At 43.3% G+C, this 26,097-nt stretch overlaps 1 protein-coding gene and 1 long non-coding RNA gene across 2 annotated transcripts; both read right to left on the bottom strand.

The window, feature by feature from the left end:
- Window positions 1–932: 932 nt before the first annotated feature.
- Window positions 933–1,525, bottom strand: LOC110677660. The gene is made up of 2 exons (XR_002501103.1): window positions 1,263–1,525; window positions 933–1,196 (listed from the first exon to the last, which is right to left on the bottom strand). It is a non-coding gene; the product is annotated as an uncharacterized LOC110677660 (long non-coding RNA).
- Window positions 1,526–11,910: 10,385 nt separating this feature from the next.
- LOC5576659 (neither inactivation nor afterpotential protein G) lies at window positions 11,911–21,203 on the bottom strand. The gene is made up of 5 exons (XM_021852776.1): window positions 20,897–21,203; window positions 20,497–20,699; window positions 20,205–20,435; window positions 12,164–13,350; window positions 11,911–12,103 (listed from the first exon to the last, which is right to left on the bottom strand). The coding sequence occupies exons 1-5, from the start codon at window positions 21,054–21,056 to the stop codon at window positions 11,965–11,967; spliced, it is 1,920 nt and encodes a 639-aa protein (XP_021708468.1). The 5' UTR covers window positions 21,057–21,203; the 3' UTR covers window positions 11,911–11,964.
- Between the last annotated feature and the right edge of the window lie 4,894 nt (window positions 21,204–26,097).

Below are 26,097 nucleotides of genomic sequence, written 5' to 3'. Positions count from 1 at the left end.
CTGGTTTTCTAGGTTTCGTGATTGCCATGGAGTCGTTTCGCGCCATTTACACGGAGTATTGTGAAACCGTTCCTCTTTTGCTTTCCATATATACCTATCGCTTCAGTCAGGACCATTTGGAGATGTTTTTTGGATCTATTCGAACAATAACCCGAACGCCAGTCAGTTTCGAGCTAGCTACAAGCGGATGCTAACGTAAATAGAAATAAGTGGCTCAAACTATGGCAACTGCACCGATTTCAATATAACACCTCTTTTGAACTGCTACAACGGGTCCCTGGCATCAGATCCCTTTGATTGGCTGCAGAAAAAGGACCTCGACCAGGCAGAATACCATTATCAGGAGTTGCAGGAGGAATGGAACGAATTTTGCAACGATGAGGTCACGGAAATGGGTAGGAAATCGTTGATCAAGTTTTGAAGAAAATTTTACCCAAAACTAAATGTGAGCAGTGCCATGAAATCGCTTCAATAACTGATTTTCTGATCCTAATATGTAAAGCTGCAGATTTTGAGTTCAGAGTATGATTCAGGACTAGCATTATGTTTTTCATTTTAAAACCTTTTTATTTATAGGCTCTCGTTGGTAATGATCGACACATTGATGTGAGCGTACATTTTGATGCTCTGGTTGCCAATGCTGTTTTCCGGAGTGCTTCGAAATTGGATTTACTCTTACCTTGCAGTGAAGATCATCAACTCTGTTTGCTCCAACTCATTTCAGAAACCTATTTGCATTCGAAGGCTTCAATGTACGCGAAAAGTATCACGGAATTCAAACCTTCTAACCGGCAGAAACTTACCAAATTAATTCTTTTTGGAGGAAACTAGATTTCCATTGATATCGCCCTGTTTTTTTTTCAAGTCTTATATACAAGACGTTTTTGATGGTTTTTGTTATTCGTTTATTTTTGAAAAATTAAACTTTGCTATTCAATTTTAACACGTTTCACTATATATTTTTACTAAACACTGGGGGTTTCATTTATTTAACATTCGAAAACATCCGGACGTGCATTTCACATCCTCACATCCTGTTGAAACCGCAACAAATATTTCAAACTGAGCCTCGAAGGCTGGAGCATAACCATATCCAGCAATCCATCAGCATTTATGTGGATCGAATTCCATTTGTTCACCATCGCTTTCTCCTCTGGAACTGCTTCAACGAATGCCGTTTTTCTCCAAATGTGAGCCTGCGACAAGAAAAATATCCAGGCTGTATCTTCTTACATTGTACTCAAAATAAGATGGAACCTTACCTCGAAACAAGACTTTATCACTTAAACGACGTTGATACTGGCAAACATTTACTATCTGTTGGCTTTTCGAACATTTCTAACTTTGTTGGAATTGAATGAGATCAACATTGTTCATAGCGAAAGTGTAAACATTAAACAAAGCAATGCTTGACAGTTTTGACAGCTCACGCGATTGACAATGGGCGTTATTCATTTATCGCCCGGGACATGATGGCTACTGTCAAGCTTTGTATAATGGTATAGGGATGTCAATGGCCTGCAAGCCATCCTTGTTTGTCTTCATGGACAATGGACCAATGCACGAGTTCACTAATTTGACGTTTGAGCGGTGCCGAATTCACTCGTTGCCATGGTCACGTAAATAACACGGCACCGCTCAAACGTCAAATAATGAACTCGTGCATTGGTCCATAGTCTCAGTTAACTTAACAGTTCTCCCCAAAATCTTCCAGCAAGCGTCTCATGCATAGAACTTCTTGACAAGTTTCCTCCAACGCAATGAACTTCACAGTCATATACGATAGGCTTATGTATCCGGCTAAGAACATTGCAAAATCAGTCATGGTTTTGCGTATTCCTTCTGTCCGGTCCACACGTACAACTCCGTCCTTACCTGGATGCGTTTCAACAATCCTTGTGCCGTTTGCTGCGCTTTTGAAGACCCGTCACGTATTCATTTGACCACCGTTTCCAAAAATGCTGCATTTTTTTTGCACCAGCTGGTACCGCGACAAGCTAGTCTCATTCAAATCATCGTACAGTGGTTCTGCAATCGCCGTTAGTTCCCGTCCGACTAGGAAGTATCCTAGGCTCAGCGCTTCGTAATCGAAGGGATCATCCGTCAGCTGCACAAGAAGTCTCGTGTTCAATACACCTCCTATCTGGATCAATAAAGAGTTCAACTCTTCATAGGTCAGGTAACTTTCGTTTATTGTCTTGCTTCTTCTTCTTCTTCTTGGCATTACGTCCTCACTGGGACAGAACCTGCTTCTCAGCTTAGTGTTCAATGAGCACTTCCACAGTTATTAACTGAGAGCTTTCTTTGCCAAAGTTGCCATTTTCACATTTGTATATATCGTGTGGCAGGTACGATTATACTCTATGCCCAAGGAAGTCAAGGAAATTCCCATTTCGAAAAGTGTCGGAAGTAATGCGACAATTAGTATTCATAGTAGGCTATGATAAACTGTACATAGAAAGTAGAAATATTTTTTTTCATTCTTGTTCCAACTGCCAACTAAAGTATTTTGGTCTCTGGCTCTCACCACATTTTACCAAAAGGTTATGGGCTCCAGAGAGTTCAGATAGTTAGAAGAATTTCATTCAAGATTCAAGAAAAGTGCTCAAGTCCTTCAAGATGGCCAACCCGGCGGAAAATTATCAGCGAGGCGAAGGAGACGCAGTCCAGAATCGGATCCATTCCATCCATGGTTCAGCAAGCCTACCGTCAATCGAACTTCTGCACGGCCGCGAGAACTGGTCGACGTGGAAATTCGCGGTACAAACGTTCCTGGAACTGGAAGATTTGTGGGAAGTCGTGAAGCCAACGCCGAACGCAGACGGGACCCTTCCGGTGGCAGACGCATTGAAGGACCGGAGAGCGCGAGCGAAAATCATCCTTTTGATCGATCCGGTTAACTACGTGCATGTGAGGGAAGCCAAATCAGCACGGGACACGTGGTCGAAGTTGGAAGCAGCGTTCGAGGACTCTGGATTGACCCGGAAAGTCGGCCTGTTGAGAAAACTCATCACAACCTCCTTGGCAACCAGCAACTCCATGGAGACGTTTGTTAACGACATCATAGCAACCGCACACCAACTGCGTGGAATTGGCTTCGAGATCACCGACGAGTGGATAGGAACACTTTTGCTGGTCGGTTTACCTGAAGAATATCGGCCGATGATCATGGCTCTTGAAAACTCCGGAGCAGCGATTACCGGTGACGTCATCAAGACAAAACTGCTGCAGGAGATCAGAGTGCCAACGTCGGGGGCCGCATTCGCTAGCAACAAGCATGGCCGGAAACCTATCAAGCAAAGTGAAAAACCGTATCCATCACCAAGCAAAGGTCCGAAATGCAGGCGCTGTCACAAATTCGGCCACATTGCAAGGGAGTGCTCGACAAGAGAGCCGAAGAAAAGCGACGGAAATGCCTGGTGCACTGTGATGTCAGCGGTTGAAGAGGACGATAACGATTGGTATTTCGACTCGGGAGCATCCAATCATTTTACGAAGTCAGCGCAGCATCTGGAGGAGTTTCGCAAGTGCGGCGGCAAGGTTATTGCCGCAAACCGCGGCGTGATGAAGATTATTGCCAAAGGAAGCATGAAATTGAAACCCGCATGCTGCCCGAACGACCCTGTGATTACGGTGGATGAGGTGCAAGTGATTCCCGATTTTTCATCGAATTTGCTTTCGGTGAGCCAAATAGTGCAACGAGGACACACGGTAACATTCAACAAGGATGGCGTCCAAGTCATCAATCCGAGCGGTGAGTTAATTGCGACTGGTAGTAGGAAGCGTGACCTGTTCAAGTTGGACCTGGTTCAGTCTTCAAGAGCACTGGCATGTGCATCGAATGAAACTGCAGCTCTGTGGCACAAGAGACTTGGTCACATCAACTACGACAGCTTACATCGGATGAAGCGTGGCTTGGTTTCTGGAATTGAATATGCAGAGCCGCCCAGGAGCAACGACAAGTGCAAGGTTTGTTCTATGGGTAAGCAGACACGTTTACCATTTAGCAAATGCGGTTCACGAGCGTCGGATGTACTGGAGGTGGTCCATTCGGATATCTGCGGACCGATGGAGGTCCAATCGTTGGGTGGCAGCCGCTACTACTTGACCTTCACAGATGACAAGTCCCGTCGAATCTTCGTATATTTCCTGGAAGAGAAATCAGCGCAGAATGTATATGAAGCTTTTGAAAATTTCCGTTTCATGGCTGAGCGACACACAGGGAAGAAATTGAAGACGATACGCACCGATAACGGTAAAGAATTCACGTATCGGAAACTGGAGGACCATTTGAAGCGTTTGGGAATCCGTCATCAAACAACGGCGGACTACACTCCTGAGCAGAATGGTCTGGCGGAGCGAGTCAACAGAACCATCGTCGAACGAGCGCGGTGTATGCTTTTCGAAGCGAATCTCCCGAAAGTGTTTTGGGCAGAAGCTACAGCGACAGCAGTCTACCTCATCAATAGGTCTCCTACCAAAGGACACTCGACGACCCCAGAGGAAGTTTGGAGCGGTGCGAAACCAAATCTGGCGCACGTTCGTGTTTTCGGTTCGAAGGTAATGGCACATGTTCCGAAGCCGAAGCGCAAAAAGTGGGATGCGAAGGCATTCGAATGTATTCTCACTGGATTTGACGAGGATACAAAAGCATATCGTCTGTGGGATCCGCAATCGAAGAAAATCATCAAGAGTCGAGATGTTACCTTCGTGAGTGAAGCAGGAGAGAAACCATCGTCTTCCAACAGCATGCAGGTTGCAGCCCCGGAGCGAAAAGTCGTACGACTAGACCTGGGCGATCCGTTTCCGGTACATGAGGATCCTGAACCGGTACGAACAGAAGCAATCGACGTCGAAGATGGAATAGTGCCTGTGGAAGAACATCAATCAAGCTCTGAAGATGAAGAATTTCTAGATTCAATTCGTGACGTGACAAACTCTGCGCTCCCTCTGCGATCATCTTCAAATCCGCCCGAGTCACGGGCGCAGCGGACGGGAGCGCTACCTGCCAGGCAAGTTAAAAGATTTTTTCTTTCCGAGTAGAGGACTCTCTTCCGATCGATTTTCAGACAACCAACCCGAGTCTGATGTCTACGTGGACGCAGGAAGCGCCATCGATCTTCCTAGACCCGTAGCTAGTGACCGTCAACAAGGACTAGCAGCCAGGCGTCAACCATCAACCGATGGTGATCCACGTACTCCGTCCGAAGCATTGAGGAGACCTGAAGCGAAACTGTGGAAGCAAGCAATGGACGATGAATATCGAGCTCAGATCGAGAACAACACGTGGGAGCTGGTCGAGCTACCTGCGGGCCGAAAAGCGATCGGCTGCAAGTGGATCTTCAAAACGAAGGAGGACGAAAGAGGAAACATCGTGCGGCACAAAGCAAGACTGGTTGCACAAGGGTTCAACCAGAAATACGGCGTGGACTTCGACGAGGTCTTCGCACCAGTTGCTAAGCAGGTGACCCTCAGGACGCTACTCACGGTGGCAAGCCGTCGTCAGATGTTTGTGAAGCACATGGACGTCAAAACCGCATACCTTCATGGGAAGTTGGATGAAACCATCTACATGAGGCAACCGGAAGGATACTCCATGGGAGGGCCGAACACAGTATGCTTACTGAAGCGAAGCATATACGGGCTCAAGCAATCCGCACGTGTGTGGAATCAGAGCATCGATGCAGTTTCGCGGCAAATGGGATTCAACCCATCATCGGCAGATCCCTGTCTGTACGTGCGGAGGAAAGGAAACAGTTACACGTACGTTCTACTCTATGTCGACGACATGTTAGTCGTTTGCAGGACAGAGGAGGAGTTCAAGGCTATTCACCAGGCGTTGAGGCAACATTTCAACGTGACAGCACTAGGAGATGTTAAACATTTCCTAGGAATCGAAATCGAGAGGGATGGTAACGGATTCCAGCTTAATCAAGAACGGTACATCCTGAAGCTCGCAGAACGGTTCGGTCTAGAAAACGCCAAGCCTTCGAAAATACCCTTGGATCCTGGCTACCTGCAGCAGAAGGAGGAAGAGCATGAACTACGTTTGCCGAACAACACTCAATACCTGAGTCTCATCGGCGGTCTGCTGTATGTAGCAGTTAATACTCGGCCTGACATAGCTGTGAGCGTTTCCATTCTGGCTCAAAAATCAAGCTGCCCGACACAACTCGACTGGCACGAGGCCAAGAGAGTGCTCAGGTACTTGAAATCGACTAGTAATCACAAATTGATTCTAGGATCCACAGCTGACGGGCTCGAGATGTACGCAGATGCCGATTGGGCTGGCAACCATCGCGATTGGAAGTCCAATTCCGGTTTCCTAATACGACTGGGAGGTGGCGTCGTCAGTTGGGCATTAAGGAAACAAACTTGTGTGGCGCTGTCATCAACGGAGGCGGAGCTCGTTGCCTTAACCGAGGCGTGCCAAGAGCTCAGCTGGCTCAAGAAGCTGATGATCGATCTAGGTGTCAACGTTTCTTCGCCAGTTACCACATTCGAAGACAACCAAAGCTGTATTCGTCTGTTCGAAAACGGCAAGATAGAGAAGAGGTCAAAGCATATAGCCACGAAATACTTCTTTGTTCGTGATCTTCAAGAACAGCAGCAAATCATTCTGAAGTATTGTCCTACCGAGTTCATGTTGGCTGATATACTGACGAAACCGCTGCAGCATCTACGATTGAAGACATTAAGGGATAAGTTAGGAGTATTGAACTATATTGTCGAGGAGGAGTGTCGGAAGTAATGCGACAATTAGTATTCATAGTAGGCTATGATAAACTTTACACAGAAAGTAGAAATATTTTTTTTCATTCTTGTTCCAACTGCCAACTAAAGTAGTTAGAGCCAGAGCTCACCACATTTTACCAAAAAAAAGATCCTGGACCGACCGGAATTCGAACCCTGCCACCTTCAGCATGGCTTTGCTTTGTAGCCGCGAACTCTAACCACTCGGATAAGGAAGGCCCCATTACACAGTTTATTGTCTTGCACAGAAGGGATTTCGTGCATTTGACATTGGCTTCCCAAATACCTCCCTGGTGTGGGGCTTTGGAAGGGTTGAAGCTCCATTTGATTCCTTTGGGCTGGCAGAATTCGTTAACTTTGTCGGTCAGCACCTGAGACTGTAGCAGGTTCAACATTTCGGAAAGCTCCCGGTCTGCTCCCCGAAAATTAGTTCCGATGTCGGAGAACAGCTCAGATGGATTTCCTCATCGATTAGCAAATCGATGAAGCGCTGCCAGGAAACCATCAATCGTCAAAAAGCTCACCAGTTCGAGATGTATGGATTTGGTGGACATACATACAAAAAGACACACGTACACCATCACCTTAGCTCTCATTCATCCAACCTTAATGAAGAATGGTCCTGCGAAATCAATTCCAGTCCTGGCGAAAGGTTGGGCAACAGTCACTCGGTAGCTCGGAAGATCGCCCATATACTGCTATACGTCTTTGGGGTTGGTCCGGAAGCAAACTACACATTTCCTCAGGACTCGGTGAATAGTTTGCTTCGCGTTCACTGGCCAAAATTTCTGTCTGACCACCGCAAGTAGTCCATTCAAACCGATATGAAGATGCTCACGATGCAACGCTTCTATTAGCACCTCCGTGAAGTGGTTATTCTCCGGCAAAATCATCGAGTGCTTCTGGTCTTTGCACTTGCCAAGCAAGTCAGTATTCCTTATGCGGCCGCCGACTCCCAGCAGCCTTTCGTTGTCGTCGTACATTGGGTTCAAATTCCGCAGTTTTCCCTTTACTGGATGGTTCGCCTGAATACAACTAATTTCCTCCTTATAGACCATCTGCTGGACACTGGTCACCATCGCCTTCTGTGCTTCGGTGTAGTCTTCGCTAGTCAGTGCACCACTTCTGCGCGTCGTCTTGTTCCCCTTCAAGCGGCAGTAGTGTGGAGTTCAGAATCGTTGTTGGCAAGCGGGAGCCCCACGAAGAACCTTTCAATCCATTCTGACGTTACTATGGGAGTGAGGCGTCGAAGTTGTGCCATGCCTACTAGATCGTTTGATGTCCGATCCGATGCTACATTCTCGGAATTCTTTCAATCATAACAGGGCTGGAAGACAAGATCTATGACAATGTTCATTCAGTACCACACATCTCCCTCTCGGTTGTCACTCTGGATGTGAAGAATGCGTTCAACAGCGCAAGCTGGGAAGCAATAGCACACGCGCTTCACCGCCTCAAGGTACCGGTGCAGTTGTGTAAGCTTCTAGAAAGCTATTTTGATGGTAGGATTCTACTGTATGACACAGAGGAGGGGCAGAAAAGCGTTCGAATTACCGCGGGAGTACCTCAAGGTTCAATCCTGGGCCCGCTGTTATGGAATGCGATGTACGATGACGTACTGAGGCTGCCCCTTCCGACGGGTGTTAAGATTGTTGGCTTCGCCGACGATATCACCCTAGTGGTCTATGGTGAATCGATGGAGGAAGTAGAGTTGACAGCAGCGCACTCTATTTCCCTGGTTGAGGAATGCATGAAGTCTAGGAAACTAGGACTGTCCCGTCACAAGACTGAGGTGGTGGTGGTCAACAACCGCAAGTCCGAGCAACGGGCGCTTATCTCGGTAGGTGATTGCACCATAGAGTCCAAGCGATCCCTTAGGCATCTTGGGGTAATGATCGATGACAAGCTGAGCTTCGCTAGCCACGTTGAATATGCCTGTAAAAGGGCATCTACGGCTATAGCGGCGCTTTCGAGGATGATGTCTAACAGCTCTGCTGTAATTGCCAGCAAACGCAAGCTGCTAGCAAGCGTGGCGCTATCCATACTAAGGTATGGAGGACCAATCTGGTCAAAAGCGCTTAGAACGAACAGAAACCTAAAGCGGTTGGAAAGCACGGATAATGTGCTTAAGAGTAGCAAGTGCATACCGGACGGTATCTAAAGAGGCCGTGTGCATCATAGCCGGGATGACGCCCATCGGGCTCATCATCAAGGAAGATGTTCAATGCTTCAACCAAAGGGGTACCAGAGGAGTCCGCGACACGTGTAAAGAGGAAACGCTCAGAAGCTGGCAGCAGGAATGGGATAACTCCACTAAGGGTAGATGGACCCATCGACTAATACCAAATGTGTCAGATTGGTATGGTAGAAGCCATGGGGAAGTGAACCTCCACCTGACGCAGTTTCTATCAGGACATGGTTGCTATAGACAGTACCTGCATAGGTTCGCGCACTCAGAATCTCCTGCATGCCCCAATTGTGCTGGTGTGAAGGAAACAGTGGAGCATGTCGTGTTCGATTGCCCCAGTTTCATTGTTGTGAGAGGTCGCATGCTCATTACATGCGGAGGGGACACGTCCCCCGACAATAGAATGTGTGCGGATGCCGAGTGCTGGAAAGCAGTAACTACGGCTGTTACTCACATTATGTTAGAATTGCAGCGCCTATGACGCGCCGACCAAGAGTTGGCTGCAGAGGATTAGCCCTGCCGAGGCTGGTCCCTTGTAACATTGTTTAAGTCGGCTAGGAGAAGCAGTTTGCCTAGGCTACTTCTGCTACACGTGTTGTGCTATATGCACTGGTTCCTCCCCGAAGAAATACCGTACGGTGGTTCCGGGGAGATAAGGGTTTGAGTCCAAGGGTCATGTGGATGCACAGTTCACCACTTGAGCAATTCATCCCCGCATTCCTTGAGTTACCTTCTCAGGGGATCTGTTTGCAGATTTCCCCCTTGTAAGAAAAAAAAAAAACAAACAAAAAACGTCGGATAACAACTGCAGCAGAGGAATTTGAAGCTTAGGAAGATATATGTGGATTGAAAATGACGTCCAAGGTTGTGAGAGTTCATGACATGCCGACCTTTATAACTTTATTATCTTATCTTCAGATGTTATTAAGCAATCGTAGAGTCAGTGTTGTTAAGAGGAAAATAACCCTCATCGTTTTACAAATGCCAGTTTTTTTTTGCTCAAAATCGAAGTTCTTACTATTTCTATGATTGAGATTAGTATGAACAACTAATCTATCATTGCATTGCCATTGCAATTTGTAATGCAGTGATAGATTTTCATGAAGATTTCTTTACATCTGAATGAAAGAATTGATTTTTAAGGCCTTTTGGTGCGTCATCACAAAATGGCTTCTTCCAAAATCATTAACATATTGTTATGATAGTATTGGTATTTGCAACATCGATGAAATATAACTGCTTATCACCTGATTTAATGGATAATTTATGCGAAGAAAAATGCTTCAGGTGGTATTTCAATATTTAATCAACACTTTCAGATACAACATTATCAATTTTGCGACAATATACATGAGATTTATATTCTCAAAAAAAATCTCCGATTTAATGCCGCATTTCATTGTCTCACACAACTACACTTGTAAATAGAAGGTGCTTACCTTTTCGATTGTAATTCAGCGACAAGCATTTGTGTTTTGGATCCCATATTGCGTTCACTACACTACCACTAAACAAATCTTTTATTAACTTTCCTTGAAGGAACACATTTCCACCGGGATTTCAATATTTATAAAGTTTTATCAACCGCATCACTCAAAACTATTATGGCGATGGTTTTCACTTGTTGCGAATCGACGCCGCCACTGCACACTGAGACATGCCTGTGTTTATAGTCTAAAATATCCAACTTTTTTTTCTGTTGTATTAATTTTCAGCGCGGAAAGGTTGGGCAAAGGATAGAAACTTGAAACTCATACGTTGTTTGTTTTTCAATTTTCTCAAATTACAGAAACCATCTCTACGAAGCATAAAATCATACCAAGTGTTTATCAATTTGGACCACCCAAAATAATTGAAAAGCTCCACAGTGCGATGCGTCGGGACGCGTCTATCGTGTGTGCACAATCATCACGATCGTTGAGCGCAGTGATGTCAGAGTTGCTATCTGTAAAATCATAGCATTTAATGTGGATTGATCACAAAAATCATTAAAATTTTATTAAATCAGTGATCTTATGATGGAAAACTATTTGCAAAATGATAAGTTTTTATAATATGCAGCAAATGTTCCGAAAACAAGCATATAACAATTGCTAGAAAAATCTGTCACCAGTCACCTGGCAACACCGTCATCCCTTGCAAACATAAACCGTACCGATGCATAACAAAAATATGCGATAAATCCAAAAAAAAAAACAGATAAATTCCGTTGCCCTTCATTAAATTGTAATGTTTTCTTTTGATATGTACGATTGAACAGTTGATTTTGATTTCCAATACTCGTCAATCTACTAAGTTTCCCATGTGTTTACATAAAAATATGCTTAACACAAATGTTATATTTTTTGTTTGTTTGTTTTGAAAATATACATGGAAAGGCGACACTACTACTGTTACATCAATGATGATTCTAATGATTCTTTGAGTTACACGCCGCTTCACCTTAATTGATTCTTGAGCCCTCAATAGGATCACATAGCTGGTGTGATAGGAAACTGAAATTAAATTGGTAGATTTCCTTTTGTGCGTGCATGTGAAGATTGAACGTACTAACTGAGCATCACTGAGCGAATTGAAGTGGAAACAGGCAACTGACGTGAAAACTGAACGAAAGGCAATCGTTATGTGGTCGGAAGATGCGGAGCGAGAGAGAGAGAGATAGTGTTAATCGATGTTGCAATTGTATGTGTGCAGCCTCGAGTCGGTTGACTAGATTTGAAGCGTATCGATTCAACCCAGTTTAACTAAATGGATAACAGTAGTAGTATTGATTCCCTCATTTCTGAAGAAAGAGACCAACTAGGAACAGGAATTACTATATGAATAAACGTTCCAATTCAGCTCCTTCAACATGGTTTTAAGAACCATTCAATTGTACTAAGAAACCCATATAGCTGCCAAGGAAGTGACTTTGATTTTATCGCTCGAGGATAACACGGAATTTCTCTGCATGAAATGTTCCACTGCTATCTAACCGAAACAGTATAATTTTCAAAATAACGGAGATAAAATACTTACATCTCCTAATTTTCAGGAAAATCCTTCATGATGATATCAGCGGCTTTTTCCGCTACGGCAATGACCACCGAATTGGGAGTCCCCGATACTGGTGCCGGAAACACGCTGGCATCGACTACACGCAAACCAGTGACACCGTTAACCCTAGAAATAGTAAGAACTTCACAAACTTTACGCACATTCCAAACAATCCAAAAAATTCACCTCAAATGATTGTCCACCACCGCTTCCGAGTGCAGCCCGATGGCGGCCGTCCCGCCCGGATGATGCCCGGTCAGGGCCGCGACTCGCAAAATACACTCCAGATATCGATCGGTTTGAACACCTTCCTCGGAGGACGGTCCAAAGTTGGCACAGCTTTTCACCCGTGGCCAGTGCAGTTTGGCGCCCAACCGACGAAACGGTTCACATTCCACGGTTTTCGCAGCCAAACGAATGGCGGCACTCATGCAGTCCACGTCGAAGCGATCCTTCAAGTAGTTGGGATTGATGAACGGCTGGGACTCGATATTGCGATCCCTCAGGAATACCGCTCCCCGACTCTTCGGCTGGTGACACGTGTTCAGGAATAGGAAACCCTCCTGGCTGGCGTTGTGATGCAACGGGAAGAACGCCCGGAACGTGTCCTGTTGCAGGTTGGACACATGCCGCAGGGCCTGCTCGTCAACACTTCCCATGCCGAAAAGGATAACTCCGAATTTGCCCCCGCGGAGACTACCGATTCCGGCCACGGCAGTTGTGGCGAGCACTCCCGTCCCCTTGCTCAGGTAGTCTACGATGGTTCGGGGATGTAGGATTTTGTCCAACGTGACACTCGCCGTGGCATTGATCGAAACGAACAGCGGTAGATTCAGGTGATCAAAATAGTTCTGGCCGACGTTCGGCGAGTCGTGAACGACGGGAATGCGGTGTCGGTTCAACTCCGTAGCTGGACCGATTCCAGACAGTTTCAATATCTGCGGGGTTTGGAAAGCACCTGCGCAGATGATAACTTCTTTTGCGGTTTTGATTTCGATGGAATCGTTACTACCGGGAAGCTTAACGAGAATTGCAGAAGCACGTTTTTGGGAATCAAATTCGATCTTTTCTACCATCGATCGAGTCAGGATCTGCAGATTCTGTTGATTGAAGGCCGGTCGGAGAAATTCATGGTAACTACTCCAGCGGATGCCATTTCGGATTGTGTACCGAGCTACGTTGAAATCGTGCTCTGGGCCCAAATAATTGGGGGCTTCCGTGAAGGCTTTGGCCAGGAGATTATCGTTCGGATTGACGGAGGTGATGTGCAGTTTAGGTCCTGGGTCAGAGGTGCAGGACGGGGCTTTGTTGGTGCAAAAGTTGAGCGTGGTCGATTTGTCCACGCTTGCCACTATCGACGGATATTGGTTTTGCTGGAAAAGGTAATGTTATTCTGCTTAAATTTGGCCACATTTCAAGTCACATACAGTGACTCAATTTCATATGTTTTCAAGTTTTGAAACTATTTGGTTGAATTAGTCACCGTGAACTTGAATTTATTGGGGCAGAGCTAATAAAAGACGCGTGTGGTCTAGGTGACTTCTAGGACAGCACGTGACAGCTCAACTAAGACTGCCCCGTTGTTTTTCAGTCAATAACCTTGTCCTGGGAGGGAGGCACCGATACTACACACGAAATTGGATACAATTGTTTTCCAAATTGCAAGATAACTCCAGTTTGCCAACGACAATCAAGACAGGCTTAGAGAAAATCGCTAGTTTCCATTTGTTGTTCTTCTTTCTGGTGTTACGTCCCCACTGGGACAGAGCCTGCTTCTCAGCTTGGTGTTCTAATGACCACTTCCACAGTTATTAACTGAGAGCTTACTATGCCAATGACCATTTTTGCATGTGTATATCGTGTGGCAGGTACGAAGATACTCTATGCCCTGGGAATCGAGAAAATTTCCAACCCGAAAAGATCCTCGACCGGTGGGATTCGAACCCACGACCCTCAGCTTGGTCTTGCTGAATAGCTGCGCGTTTACCGCTACGGCTATCTGGGCCCCAGCATTTGTTGTGTACCTCTGATCTTTCTGGACAAACATTGAAAAAGGGCCACAGTTTTCTATGCGTTTAATTTTCAGTTTTAATAGAAACAGTAAAAAGAGCCTCATTCTAATACGTTACATTCAATTAGACAAAAACGGTGCTCTGGTGACATAACTTTTGAATGTGCATGAATTGATTCTAATTCGATTTTTGCTATTTTTGATGAAATGCAAAAATATGCTTAGGCTAATTACGCGCTTTTTCATGTTTGCCCATTGTTTAAGATCCGGGCTCACAGTGACAGTTCGTGACAGCAAAATCTCGGCTCACTGTGACGTAGAGAAATTTTGTATTGGTTTCTCCCTCCCAGACCTTGTCGATGCACAAGCCAATGCTACCAGTATCCTTTTTAATCAAATCTTCTGAACAAATTCAAATATCAAAGCTCATAATTTGGTAGTTTTTTTGCACCCTTCATTCATTCCATGCAATAGAGTATGTTAGCTTTTTAAAAAAATCAGGTTTGTTTTCCAAACCGGCGATATTTTTTGAGGGAATTGAAAAAAAATACCATTATTTTGCTTTCAATTAAGTATTTTATAGTTATTTTAGTATTGTAGGAACACATGCGGAAAACTTGACATCAAGTTTAAAAAGATTTGAAACAAAAAGATCTCATACAAAATGTTCAAACTTTTGATGAACACTCTAATTTATGAACTAGCAACACGGTCTGGCTTGCAACAATGTGCCCTGTTGCAATTCAACTCAATGATGTGAAAGTAGGCCTTTGCCAAAACGAATATTGAGAAGTGGTCTTTTTTGACAGGCAATTGGTTTCATTTTTACACTATTACCTGACACGTCTTGTCTTAGGGTGACTTATATAGTTTTTATTCAAAATCAATCTTAACACTAAAGTCATGGGTTGCTTCGATTGCAAATTTGCATTCGCTAAGACTCCTCCTCAACCCATTATTGGATTTTGCAGTTCCATTACTTCACGGCAAATCTTCATCTTCACGGCAGGTAGTGGTTTAGTCAAGCCGTTCGCGATCGTCGATGTGTTTAGTCCTCGGTTGATAACCACCATTCTTTGCGACGGAAATGGCACTTTGGTTGTCGCAATGAATAACGATTGCTTCCTCCTTTTCGAACAGGCCTCGTAATCGCTTGCAGCACCACGATATGGCTCCTCCTTGAGCGGTAAATACATACCCTGTCGTGGACTTCCTGTCATCATGGTCTGATGCCCAGTCAGCATCGGAGAATCCATCGATAGTAGAATCTTTGCTGCGATGATAGATCAAGCGAAATTTGGAAGTTCCTCTCACGTACCATAAGAGATGTTTCACCGCGTTCCAGTGCTGTTCGCCAGGGTTGGTGTTGAACCGGCTGAGCACGTTCACGGCGTAGCAGATGTCCGGACGAGTACTTTGGGCGAGGTACATTATACAGCCCACAGCTTCTCTGTATGGCACGTCTCTCATACGCTCCTCTTCTTCAGCTGTTGACGGACACATTTCCTTCGTCAGCTTCTCGCTCGTATTCATCGGGGTAGTAACAGGGTTGCACTTGGCCATTTGAAAACGGTCAAGCATGGCATCAATATACGCTTCCTGGTCCAGAGAAACCGCTTCTTTGGTTCTGGTAATCCTGATACCCAGGGCGTTTTTTGCTGGTTCAATATCGTTCATTTTAAATTCCTGATTTAATTTACCTTTTATTTCATTTTTCCAGCGTTTGCAGCAACGAATAGCACCTTGCCACCGCTGATAGGGGTCATGTACAAATTACGTCACGCTCCAAGGGGGGGGGGGTCGAGCCAAGCGTGACAAGCCTTACAAAATTTTCGGAGGACTCATACAAAAAGTGTGACCAAGGGGGGGGGGAGGTGGTCGAAAAAATTGAAATTTAGCGTGACATAATTTGTGCACCATCCCATACGATAGTATACGCATGGATCGTACACAGTAGATTCCAGTCCAAATTTTCGAAGCGCTGCATCCAATTTCGAATTCCAGACGCGGCTGGATTGCTTCAACCCGTAGAGGGCTTTGTTGAGGCGGCAAACTTTGAATTTCTTGCCACCATCCACGAAGCATGGGGGTTGCTCCATATAAATTTCCGCCGCTAAATCGCCCTGCAGGAATGCTGTAACGGCATCCATTTGGTCCACTTGCAAACCCCATCTTGCAGCCAGAGCGAAAAGGTATCGCAGCGAACTATATCGGACGACCGGGGAGTAGGTGTCCTCGTAATCCACCCCCTTTCGCTGCGAGTATCTTTTGATGACCAGCCTGGCTTTGTACCTGTCGACGTTTCCGTTCACGTCGAGCTTGGTTCGGTACACCCATTTGCACTTGATCGCCTTGCGTCCTTCCGGCAAATCGGTCAGCGTCCACGTCTCGTTGGAGATTAAAGCATCGTATTCATCGATCATGGCCTGTTTCCAGTGGTCAGCATCGTCTCGGCTAAGCGCTTCGTTATGCGTCACTGGATCATCCAAGAACGTTTCTGGAAAATCGGCACCAGTATCGGAACATTCGTTGTCACTATCGTTCAAATACTTCCCTTGGGGCAGGCGCCCCCTATCGCAGAGCATCAACCGCTGTTGCGTTACAACGCTAGCAAGTCTTTGATTTGAGCACGACGGGAGCGCAACGGAATCCTCAGCCACGGATGTGGACGGCATCGGGCAATCATCTTTGGAGTCTGTAAATTTTGTAGACGGCAAGCCTTTGTTCACGATATAAAAATCTTTATACTTGCCTGAGAGAAAGCGCTCCCGACCGCTGCGCCTCAACGCCACAGGCGTGCTAGAAGATTGATGCGGCGGGAGCGCAGAGTCGGCCTCCGTGTCGTCAGCATCTTGAAATGATTCATCGCTTGAATTCACATCATTTGCTTGAGCTGCATCAATTTGGTCAGCCGGCGTCGACAGGGGCTCGTCCAACACGTTCTCGATGAATCCCAACCTGACATAGCTGCGCCTCTGGTCGTCGGTTGTTCCAGCTGGTGTGTTGTCTCGCTTGATAATTCCTTCGTCGATGAAAGTTACGTACCGGCTCTTGAAAATCTGCTTGGATTTTAAGTTATACAGGCGGAATGCCTTCGTCTCGTCATCGTAGCCGGTAAGGATGCACTCGTCAGCCTTCTGGTCCCACTTCTTCCGTTTTTGCTTCGGCACATGGGACATCACGGTAGTTCCAAACGTTCAGATTTGCGACAGATTGCTTCTTCCGGATGCGACCTGTCCATGCTTCTTCCGGTGTTGTTTCGGTACCCTTCGTTGGTGATCGGTTGATCAGATAGACTGCTGCAGCCACAGCCTCTGCCCAGAACGGTTTGGTTAGTTTGGCTTCATACAACATGCACCTCGCGCGTTCCACCGTTCGGTTGACTCGTTCAGCGAGTCCATTCTGTTCCGGTGTGCACTCCACCGTGATTTGATGACGGACACCCAATTGCTTGAGATAGTTCTCGAAATTCCAGTTTTTTGTACTCCCAGCCGTTATCCGTCCTCAGCACTTTCAGCTTCTTTCCAGTTTGACGCTCAGCCATACTGTGGAAGTCCTTAAACTTTTGCAGCACCTCTTCTTTTGACTTGGTGCGCAAAAAGTAAACGAAAACTTTTCTAGTTTTGTCATCGATGAACGACAGATAATAACGACTGCCTCCCAGCGAGTTCTCTTCCATCGGACCGGCTATGTCTGAATGAACAAGCTCCAGAACTTTGCTCGCATGTGATCCCTCGTGATCGAATGGAAGCCGGGTTTGCTTCCCCATTGCACACGTTTTGCAATTTCCGAGGTCGTTACCATGGAATCTCACTCCGTCAACCATGCCGTTTCGCAACCTTACCAGATTTCGCGATGCCAGATGTCCCATGCGCTTGTGCCACAGATCTGCCGTATCCGGGGATAGGCACGCCAACGCCTTGGATGGTTTTTGCTCCAACTTGAACAGTCCATTCGATCGCTGCCCAGTAGCGATGATTTTGCCAGCCGGATTGATGACCTTGCAGCCTGTTTTGGTGAAAGTAACCGAATGACCCTGATCGACTATCTTACCTACCGACAGTAGGTTTACTGCCAGCTCCGGAATCAGCTCGACGTTTGTCACATCAATCGTATCAGGGTTGCACGTGGGTCGCAGTTTTGCGGATCCTTCCGCGACAATCTTCATGATTCCCTTATTTGCCGCGTAGATGCTACCGTCCGCCGGCCGCATGTGCTCCAGTAGCATTTCATTCTTCGTGAGGTGCTTCACCGAGCCAGAGTCGAAATACCACTCATCGTCCTCTCCAGATTCTCGCACAGATAGCACCGTGCAAAAAGCATCTCCTTTCTTGTCCGATTTGTTGCGCTGAGCCGGTTCCTTGGCATTGCAATACCTTGCGATATGCCCAAATTTTTCACACCGACGACATTGCGGTCCCTTACCTTGCGTGGTCGTTGCCTTGGTTACTTTACCATGCTTGCTTTTTGAATCGTGTCGCGAAACGAATGTAGTAGGCTCTGCCAAAACGTAGTAGGCTCTGCCAAAACGGTCTCCTGTAGCAACTTCGTTTTGATGATGTCACCTGTTATGTGTATTCCAGAATTTTCCAGTCCCATCATCATGGGGCGATATTCCGGCGGTAGGCCAGCCAACAGTAACATGCCGATCCATCTGTCGTCCAAGGGAAAGCCAATTCCGATGAGCTGATGCGCTGTCGAAATCATACGGTTCACGTAGGCCTCCATCGATCCACAACTGACCACATTCGTCGTGATTAGCTTGTGGAGAAGGCACCACTGGCGGGTCAATCCAGTGTCCTCGAATGTGTTCGAAAGCTTCCTCCACACTTCGGCCGCAGTTTTTACCTCCTCGACGTGAATGAAATTCACCGGGTCGAGGAACAGAATTGTTTTACATCGTGCGATTCTGTCCTTCCGAGGGTCCACAGCGGGGAGCGTTCCGTCTTCATTAGGCGTTGGTTCCACTGCTTCCCAGAGATCTTCCACTTCCAGATAGGTCTTGACTGCGAACTTCCAGGTCCTCCAGTTTTCTCGACCGACTAGCCGCTCAATGTGGGGGTGGCCCTGTGTGTTGAAACTCTGCTGCTGCTGTCGTACCAAAACGCCATCGCCGGATGCGCTGCTTCCTGCATTTGGATTCGCCATTCTTGAAGTGAAAAAAGCTTCAAGTCTTGAATTTTCTTCCGCTTCCATTAGACACGTGTCGACGGCCCATAACCTATTGGGGCAGAGCTAATAAAAGACGCGTGTGGTCTAGGTGACGGTCTAACAACTTATATAGTTTTTATTCAAAATCAATCTAAAGTCATGGGTTGCTTCGATTGCAAATTTGCATTCGCTAACAGAATTGAATTGAACACTCATCTAGCTAGCCGCGTCGAATAAGATGATAAGATACCTACCGTGGACGTACCATATTTGACGCGGTTAAGAAAATTCTTAATTCAAACATTTGTCAAATTGTCAAAATCTGTCGGATTTTGATGAAATTTGAAGCTATGCTAGCTCAACTATTATAGAATTAGGGAAAAATCTGTAAAAATATATTAGTCGTTTTTTTCTCCATGTTTTAATGACTTTTTGTGGAACACATTAGGTTCCTTAATTGACGCATCAATTCTTCAATGTGCCTTATTTGACGCACTATGTTCCTTATTTGACGTACTAAAAATAATGCCTAAAGTTCAAAATATACAAGGGTTTCAGTATTCAATAGTTCAATTAATTGAAAAAAGCGCTTTAGGGTGAACGTAAAACTTAGAACTTTTGGAAAAAGTTGTCAATGACGTCATCCGGTAGTACTTTTACTGTGCGTTTAGTTTAAGTGTAGAAAATAAAACCGGCGATTGAGTTTAATCCATAGTCAAGCATTATTGTTTAGTTTAATGTATTTTCGTCGTGATATCAAACAAGGGAAAGGTTAGAAAACTACGTTGCGCTGGAGGGGGAAGGAAGTTGCAAAAAATAAGCAAAAATAGGTCGAAAACTACAACGAGAACAACCGATTGCAAAAATGGCCGTTTGAGAATCTTCATTACTTATAACACGTGAATTACGCCTACTTGTCCCATGTTCTATGTAAATTTTATGGACCTCGGGACAAATATGCGTAGAACCAACGGCAGTATGAGCCTTTTTGTTACATTTTACACAACTTCCAAATTCTCATCTAAATAACTGCAATCACGTTTTACAAATATTTTTAGAGCTCACCTCGAAAATTTCGTCATCCTTCAATCCCGAATAGCACGCCTCCTGGGCTACCACCTTCCCCTCCACTGCCTGATCATGCCGCACCAGATAGGGCTTCATCTGTTCGTATCCCCAGTCCAGGGCTCCAAACTTCTTCCACCGCTCGAAATCCTCTCTAATCCCGGTGAAGTGCAGCATGTAGTTGATTTGTCCCGATCCTCCCAGCCCTCGGCCACGTGGGAGAAATTGTTGCTAGATATAACAGTCATCAAGTGAATTAACAGTAACAATTGTGAATGGAGTATACTCTTACGTTATTGATCAACCCGTGGGATGAGTATTTCTGTGGCGTCGTACGAAATGCCCAATCATAATTGGTTTGCTGCATTGCTGTGCTGAACAACGGAACGATGGAAGCCGCTCCGAAGACGTCCCCAGCTTCTACGAGAAGCACGGATACGTTCGGATTGGCGGACAGACGGCTCGCCAGTACACTGCCAGCCGTTCCAGCTCCAACTGAAATCGATTGGAGAAGGATTATGAGTTACAATTATTGTTGGACTACTCAAGTAATCTTGCTGCTCAAGCCTTAAATCGACTTTAATGATAGTTCTATAGTAATATGTACTAGGTTTCATGAACATCGTTCATATGCATAAAGTGCAGTTTGAGCAGCATGGTTACTTGTGTAGTCCCCTACACTATCGACTTACCTATTATAAAATCGTACGTCGTATTACGCAGTAAATTGATATCTTCTACTTTGTTTGGGATACGTTCGAATCCTAGCCATATCCAAATTACATACAGAGAAACAGCAAAAGTTCCCGCCAGCATTATGATACTGAAAGCAATTCGCTTTACGATTCCCATGATAAATTCTGAGACGAACAATCCTCTTCAATCAATAAAAAATATCCCTGAGTGAATATGGACAAAAACGAACTGCTATAATGGTCTCTAGACAATGCAAAACAACTTTCTCAGGTGTTGAATAGTTAAGCATTACCTACATTATTTCGTTCCCTTCTCTAATCTAATTAAGAAGGACATTCAGTTCACTGCGAACTGAAGCGCATGTCATTTCTTTTCATTCTATACAGGCCTTCTTTTCCGTCTACCAAAATCTAAACCAGCTGAAGACTTGCATTTACTGTTTAGTTCTTTATTCGTAATGTTTCCAATATACAATGACTCCTAATAAAAACCTAAATCTATTCTCGCAAGCCATACATTCCACCTACCGTGACCATATTTTTCTTCTTTCACCTTCATCATTTCGGCGTCTTCCAGGAGGCCGGCGGATTCCTCCAGCTGCTTCTCGATCTGACGGACTGTAAGATTCATTTATTTTTACTCCTGGGAAAAATAATGTTATGAAGCAAACAACTCTTCAGAGATTTTCAAGGAAATGTTTAAGTTTTTCGTCTACTTAAGCATCATTTTTTGGGCCTTCCTTAGCCGAGTGGTTAGAGTCCGCGGCTACAAAGTAATGTCATGCTGAAGGTATCTGGGTTCGATTCTCGGTCGGTCCAGGATCTTTTCGTAATGGAAATTTCCTTGACTTCCCTGGGCATAGATCATAATCGTACCTGTCACACGATATACGAATGTGAAAATGGCAACTTTGGCAAAGAAAGCTCTCAGTTAATAACTGTGGAAGTGCTCATAAGAACACTAAGCTGAGAAGCAGGCTCTGTCCCAGAGACGTAAATGCCAAGAAGAAGAAGAGGCATCCTTTTTGAAATCAAGAAAAAATTTAAATTGAAGGAATTAAGGGCCTCTTTACATTTTTTGATATTTCAAAATGCTCCTGGGCTGACGATCCCACATAATTCCACATCGAAGTTATTGAAGAATTCCAGGAAGAATACTAAACATATTTCCCTAAATAGCTCCTGGGTGTAAATGGGGATGAAATCTTGAAGGAATCTATACCTGAAACTGAAGAAATTAAAGTAAGAATTCTTATATTCCTGGAAAACTCCCTAGTGCTCAAGGATTCCCTGAAACAAACTGTGAGGAAATTCTTCCAAGCATCCTTTGAAACGCCACTGGAAGAATTTCTGGTGATGGAATCACCAGTAAATTTCTGCATGATGTCTAGAGGAGTCTATGAAAGCATTCCAGGAAAAAATCTGTATTGCTAAGATAATTGAAAAAAGAAAAGAAAATCAATTGAATCTCTGGGTAATATCACGCAGGATTTTGAGAAGGAACACCTGGAAAAATATAGGACGAAATCTCTAAAATATGTGTAGTAATGGTAGGAAGATTTCTCGAATAAAATTGCTGTATTGTTAACTGGTGAAGAACCTTAAATGAACTTTTGAATATTCCATGGGGATTTTTTGATTAATTAATTGAAAAATGTTCGGAAGAGCTCCAGTAATTCTTGGTTGAAATGCTGGAGAAATTCCTGAACAAAATTGGGAAACTCAATAATCAAACACAAATCGAATTTGAGGAATCATTTGAAATGTTCTTAATAGATTCATACGAATAACCCCTCGAGGATTTTTTCGGTCAATTCTTTGGAATAACTGAAGATGGAATGGCGTAAAAATGCTTGTCTGGTTTCTTGAAAAAAAAAAAAAAAAAAAAAAAAACATTCTTGAACGAATTTTACCAAAAACTGTGGAATTGACATTTGAGGGTTTTCTTCAAAAAAAAAAAATCTATGGAAATCTGGAAGATCTCTCGCATCAATGTCTGAAGAATTCCTGAATAAATTATTGGAGGTATTAACGTTGAAGTGCTCAAGGATTTCCTGAAGTAAATTCTAGAGAAATTATATGAGGAATTCTTTGAAACATTATTAAAAGAATTGGAAGAAGAATATCTGGAGAAAACACTGTATTAATTCCTGATAGTATTTTACATGAAATCCCTAGAGAAACCAGTAGGATAACTCCTGAAGCTGTTCTTGAGAAATATGAGAAAAATGGCATCATAATTATCTGCAAGCAAGAAGAGGAAAAAGGAGACTTTAGACTTTTTGGTTAAAATAGAGACTTCAGAGACCTACATTTCAACGAAAATAGATACTTTTAGAGACTCCCTGAGAATTCCAGGTTTTTCTAGGTAGTAGACACCCTGTTATAAAAAATGTAAATAAAAGGGTTCAGGCTTAGTCCGCAAATGGATGTCTGACGCATTTGATAAAATTTCTAGAAAAATTCTTGACTAATTTCTGGACTAGTTTTTTGGTTTCTGCAGGCATAATTCCTCAACAAGTTTCTGACAAATTTGATTGAAAATTTTTGGTTGAAATTTCAGAGAAGTTTTAAGCTACTTTCTCCGTTAAGAAAATGGAAACCAAATTTAACACCATATATTTTTTTTTCCACAAACTCTAGTGAAATTAAATGGTATAGTATTTTCTTATTCGCTTAATCGACGATACATTAGGGGGAAGTCCTCTATGCCCGGACACTTTTTGTTTTTTGGTAATATTTCAAAATCTAAATTAGTTTTACCGTTAATTTTTGTACAGTATTAAAATATCACATTATTTTTAGTAAACACTCACATGAGAACAAAAATAAACCTTTACAATTATCTTTATTAATTTATCTGAATTCTTCCATAAAGTTTGCAAAGAATCCTTCCTTTCTACAATTCTCAGAGTAATCCCTGTGGAAATTCCTTATTAGGTATTTCGAATCAGAATTCGCTGCAAGGTGCAGAAAAATAGTGACTTTAGAAATAAATTAGGAAAAAATAAGATGCTTTAGAGACCTTCCAATAATTTTTTTTTTCAGAGACTTGCATCTCTATCTCTGAAAAGAGACCTGCTATTTGCTCTGCAAAATGAATTTGTGAGCAAAAAAAAAAAAAAACTTTGGGCCTACTTTTCTTTCTGTAGGAAACTTTGAAAGATTTTTAATTGTAACCTATTGTAACAACTGGAGAAATCATTTCAATACACTGCGGAACACGTTTTTGTCTCAAGCACCAAAATACCGCTATTTACTAAATTAAGGGTTGCTGAGTCCATTGCCGTTTTCAAAAATATCATGGCACATCTAGTTTTCGAGATATTGACTGTTGAAAATGCAAAATTTGACTGTTTCAGCCAACTTGCATGCAAGTTTGCCAACTTGTACGGAAATTGCTTTAATTGTCACATAATTCAAACTTCATGTATAAAACAATAATTATCCACAAAGTTCATAATATATTCGATGGTGAAGTGTTAGTGTTTGGTGGTTCCGAAAAGTATTGGATTTTGCCATATAAGAGAAACGAAGAATTTTATATGAAGACTGCAAGCATGTTAAAATAAATCGATTTAAACTAAATTCTATCGTAAAATTTCAACTAAATTGTATCTAAATTGAAAGTGCAAGTCCTATTTACAGGGTGTCCATTCAAAATCAGTTTTCCAATTCCTGGATTTTTCCCGGATGCCTAAATTGTTTAAACCGGGCTACATCAAGATCTTTCAACTTGAAATTTTCCACCAATTTTTACCTTTGTCAGTAAGAGCTGATATTCGATTTGAAATTCAAAATATTCGTTTTCAAATTCAAAGGTTTTTTCGCCGTTCAAAATCTTTATACTTTTTGATCACTTTAGAACGTCATTTCATTTTTTACATATAGATTTTTAAATATTGGAAAATATTGCAATGGTATTGACAGTTACATATAAGATTAAATAGAGTAGAGCAGCGGTTTTCATATCGTGCTCCGCCATGGCAGGTGCTCCGCAACAATTCTTAAACATTGTATCAATTCCAAGAACACAACACTGATTTCGTTGAAAATTTGTTCGATTGGAAACTCGTAGGTTGCGTCCAATCAATCGAATATTTATTTACGACTACTGTTTTTTTTTCTCTAGTTTGTAGCTCTTGAAAATTCAGAGGTGGATTCATTTAGCTTCGAATTTATGATAGCAGACAAAACACAGTTTTAACGAGTCTTATACACACGCTGCCAAAGTCTCGATCATCATTGATCTTTCATATATCTTGGAAATTTAAGCAGAATTTTTGTGATTGGAAGCTTAGAAATATGATGTTCATCGACTCCCATATATTTGTATGGCACAATTTAAGCTCCAAAATGTAATTTTCTCGAATTTAATATAGAAAACAACCCTTAGAGTTGAAGAAATCCAGTGTTTGCCAAAAAAATAAGGGATTAAAAATATGATGGAACACTAATTCTGCTCGATAAAAACATTTACGAGAGTGCTGAATTTTTGGTGAACCAGTTCAGGTACAACAATAATGGCTTTAAACAAATATTTCGCTACAGAAACTCGCTAATTTGTTAGAATTAACGACAAAAATCTAAAAATTTTCCAGCCAAAGCAATTCTGTGGTTTTCAAGCCACAAATTTTGAAATATTTGACGAAAAACCAAATACAGTTTCATTTTGATATCTAATTGTTACAGTTTAACCTTGAAACAAGAAAGCCAAATGAAATAATTTTTTGGATAAGATCAAAGTACAAAAATAAAATAAAAATTAATGAAGGATTGACTAACACAAATTTTACTTCACGATATTCTTAGGAATTAAAACGTCGAGCGTGTAAAAAACCTGATTTCAAACGGAGCGATGAACGAAAGGTGCTCCGCGGAACAATTTTATTTCAAAAAGTGCTCCGCGAGACAAATAGGCTGAAAACCCCTGGAGTAGAGGATTCAATAGGTATTGAAATCTAATCACTAGGGAGCTTTGTAAATTCCGCAACTGTTTGCTCTAGGATGTTACCACTCAATATTAAGAATTAAGCAAAGCAGCCACTTTTTTATTTTGTTTTCATACCATATGTTCAAATTCGGAGGGCTTGTTCTAAGTTATTTACGAATTATTTTAATGGAACTCACGCCTAAGATTATTGGTTTAAATTCCGAAAGATTTTCGGACAGACGTGTGGTAAAGATCTATTGGAAAA

The sequence above is a fragment of the Aedes aegypti genome, chromosome 3 (genome assembly GCF_002204515.2).
Source record: "Aedes aegypti strain LVP_AGWG chromosome 3, AaegL5.0 Primary Assembly, whole genome shotgun sequence".
NCBI lineage: Eukaryota > Metazoa > Arthropoda > Insecta > Diptera > Culicidae > Aedes > Aedes aegypti.
Note: the sequence above shows the minus strand (reverse complement) of the source record. Positions and strands in the feature narration are given on the sequence as shown.

What these genes read in the sequence shown, in the direction of transcription:
- LOC5576659 (XM_021852776.1), bottom strand. Translation starts at nt 21,056, where the DNA reads ATGGGAATCGTAAAGCGAATTGCTTTCAGTATCATAATGCTGGCGGGA. An exon ending in CCCACGGGTTGATCAATAAC is followed by an intron (nt 20,436 to 20,496) that starts GTAAGAGTATAC and finishes TGTTATATCTAG; the next exon opens with CAACAATTTCTCCCACGTGG. An exon ending in AGGATGACGAAATTTTCGAG is followed by an intron (nt 13,351 to 20,204) that starts GTGAGCTCTAAA and finishes TACCTTTTCCAG; the next exon opens with CAAAACCAATATCCGTCGAT.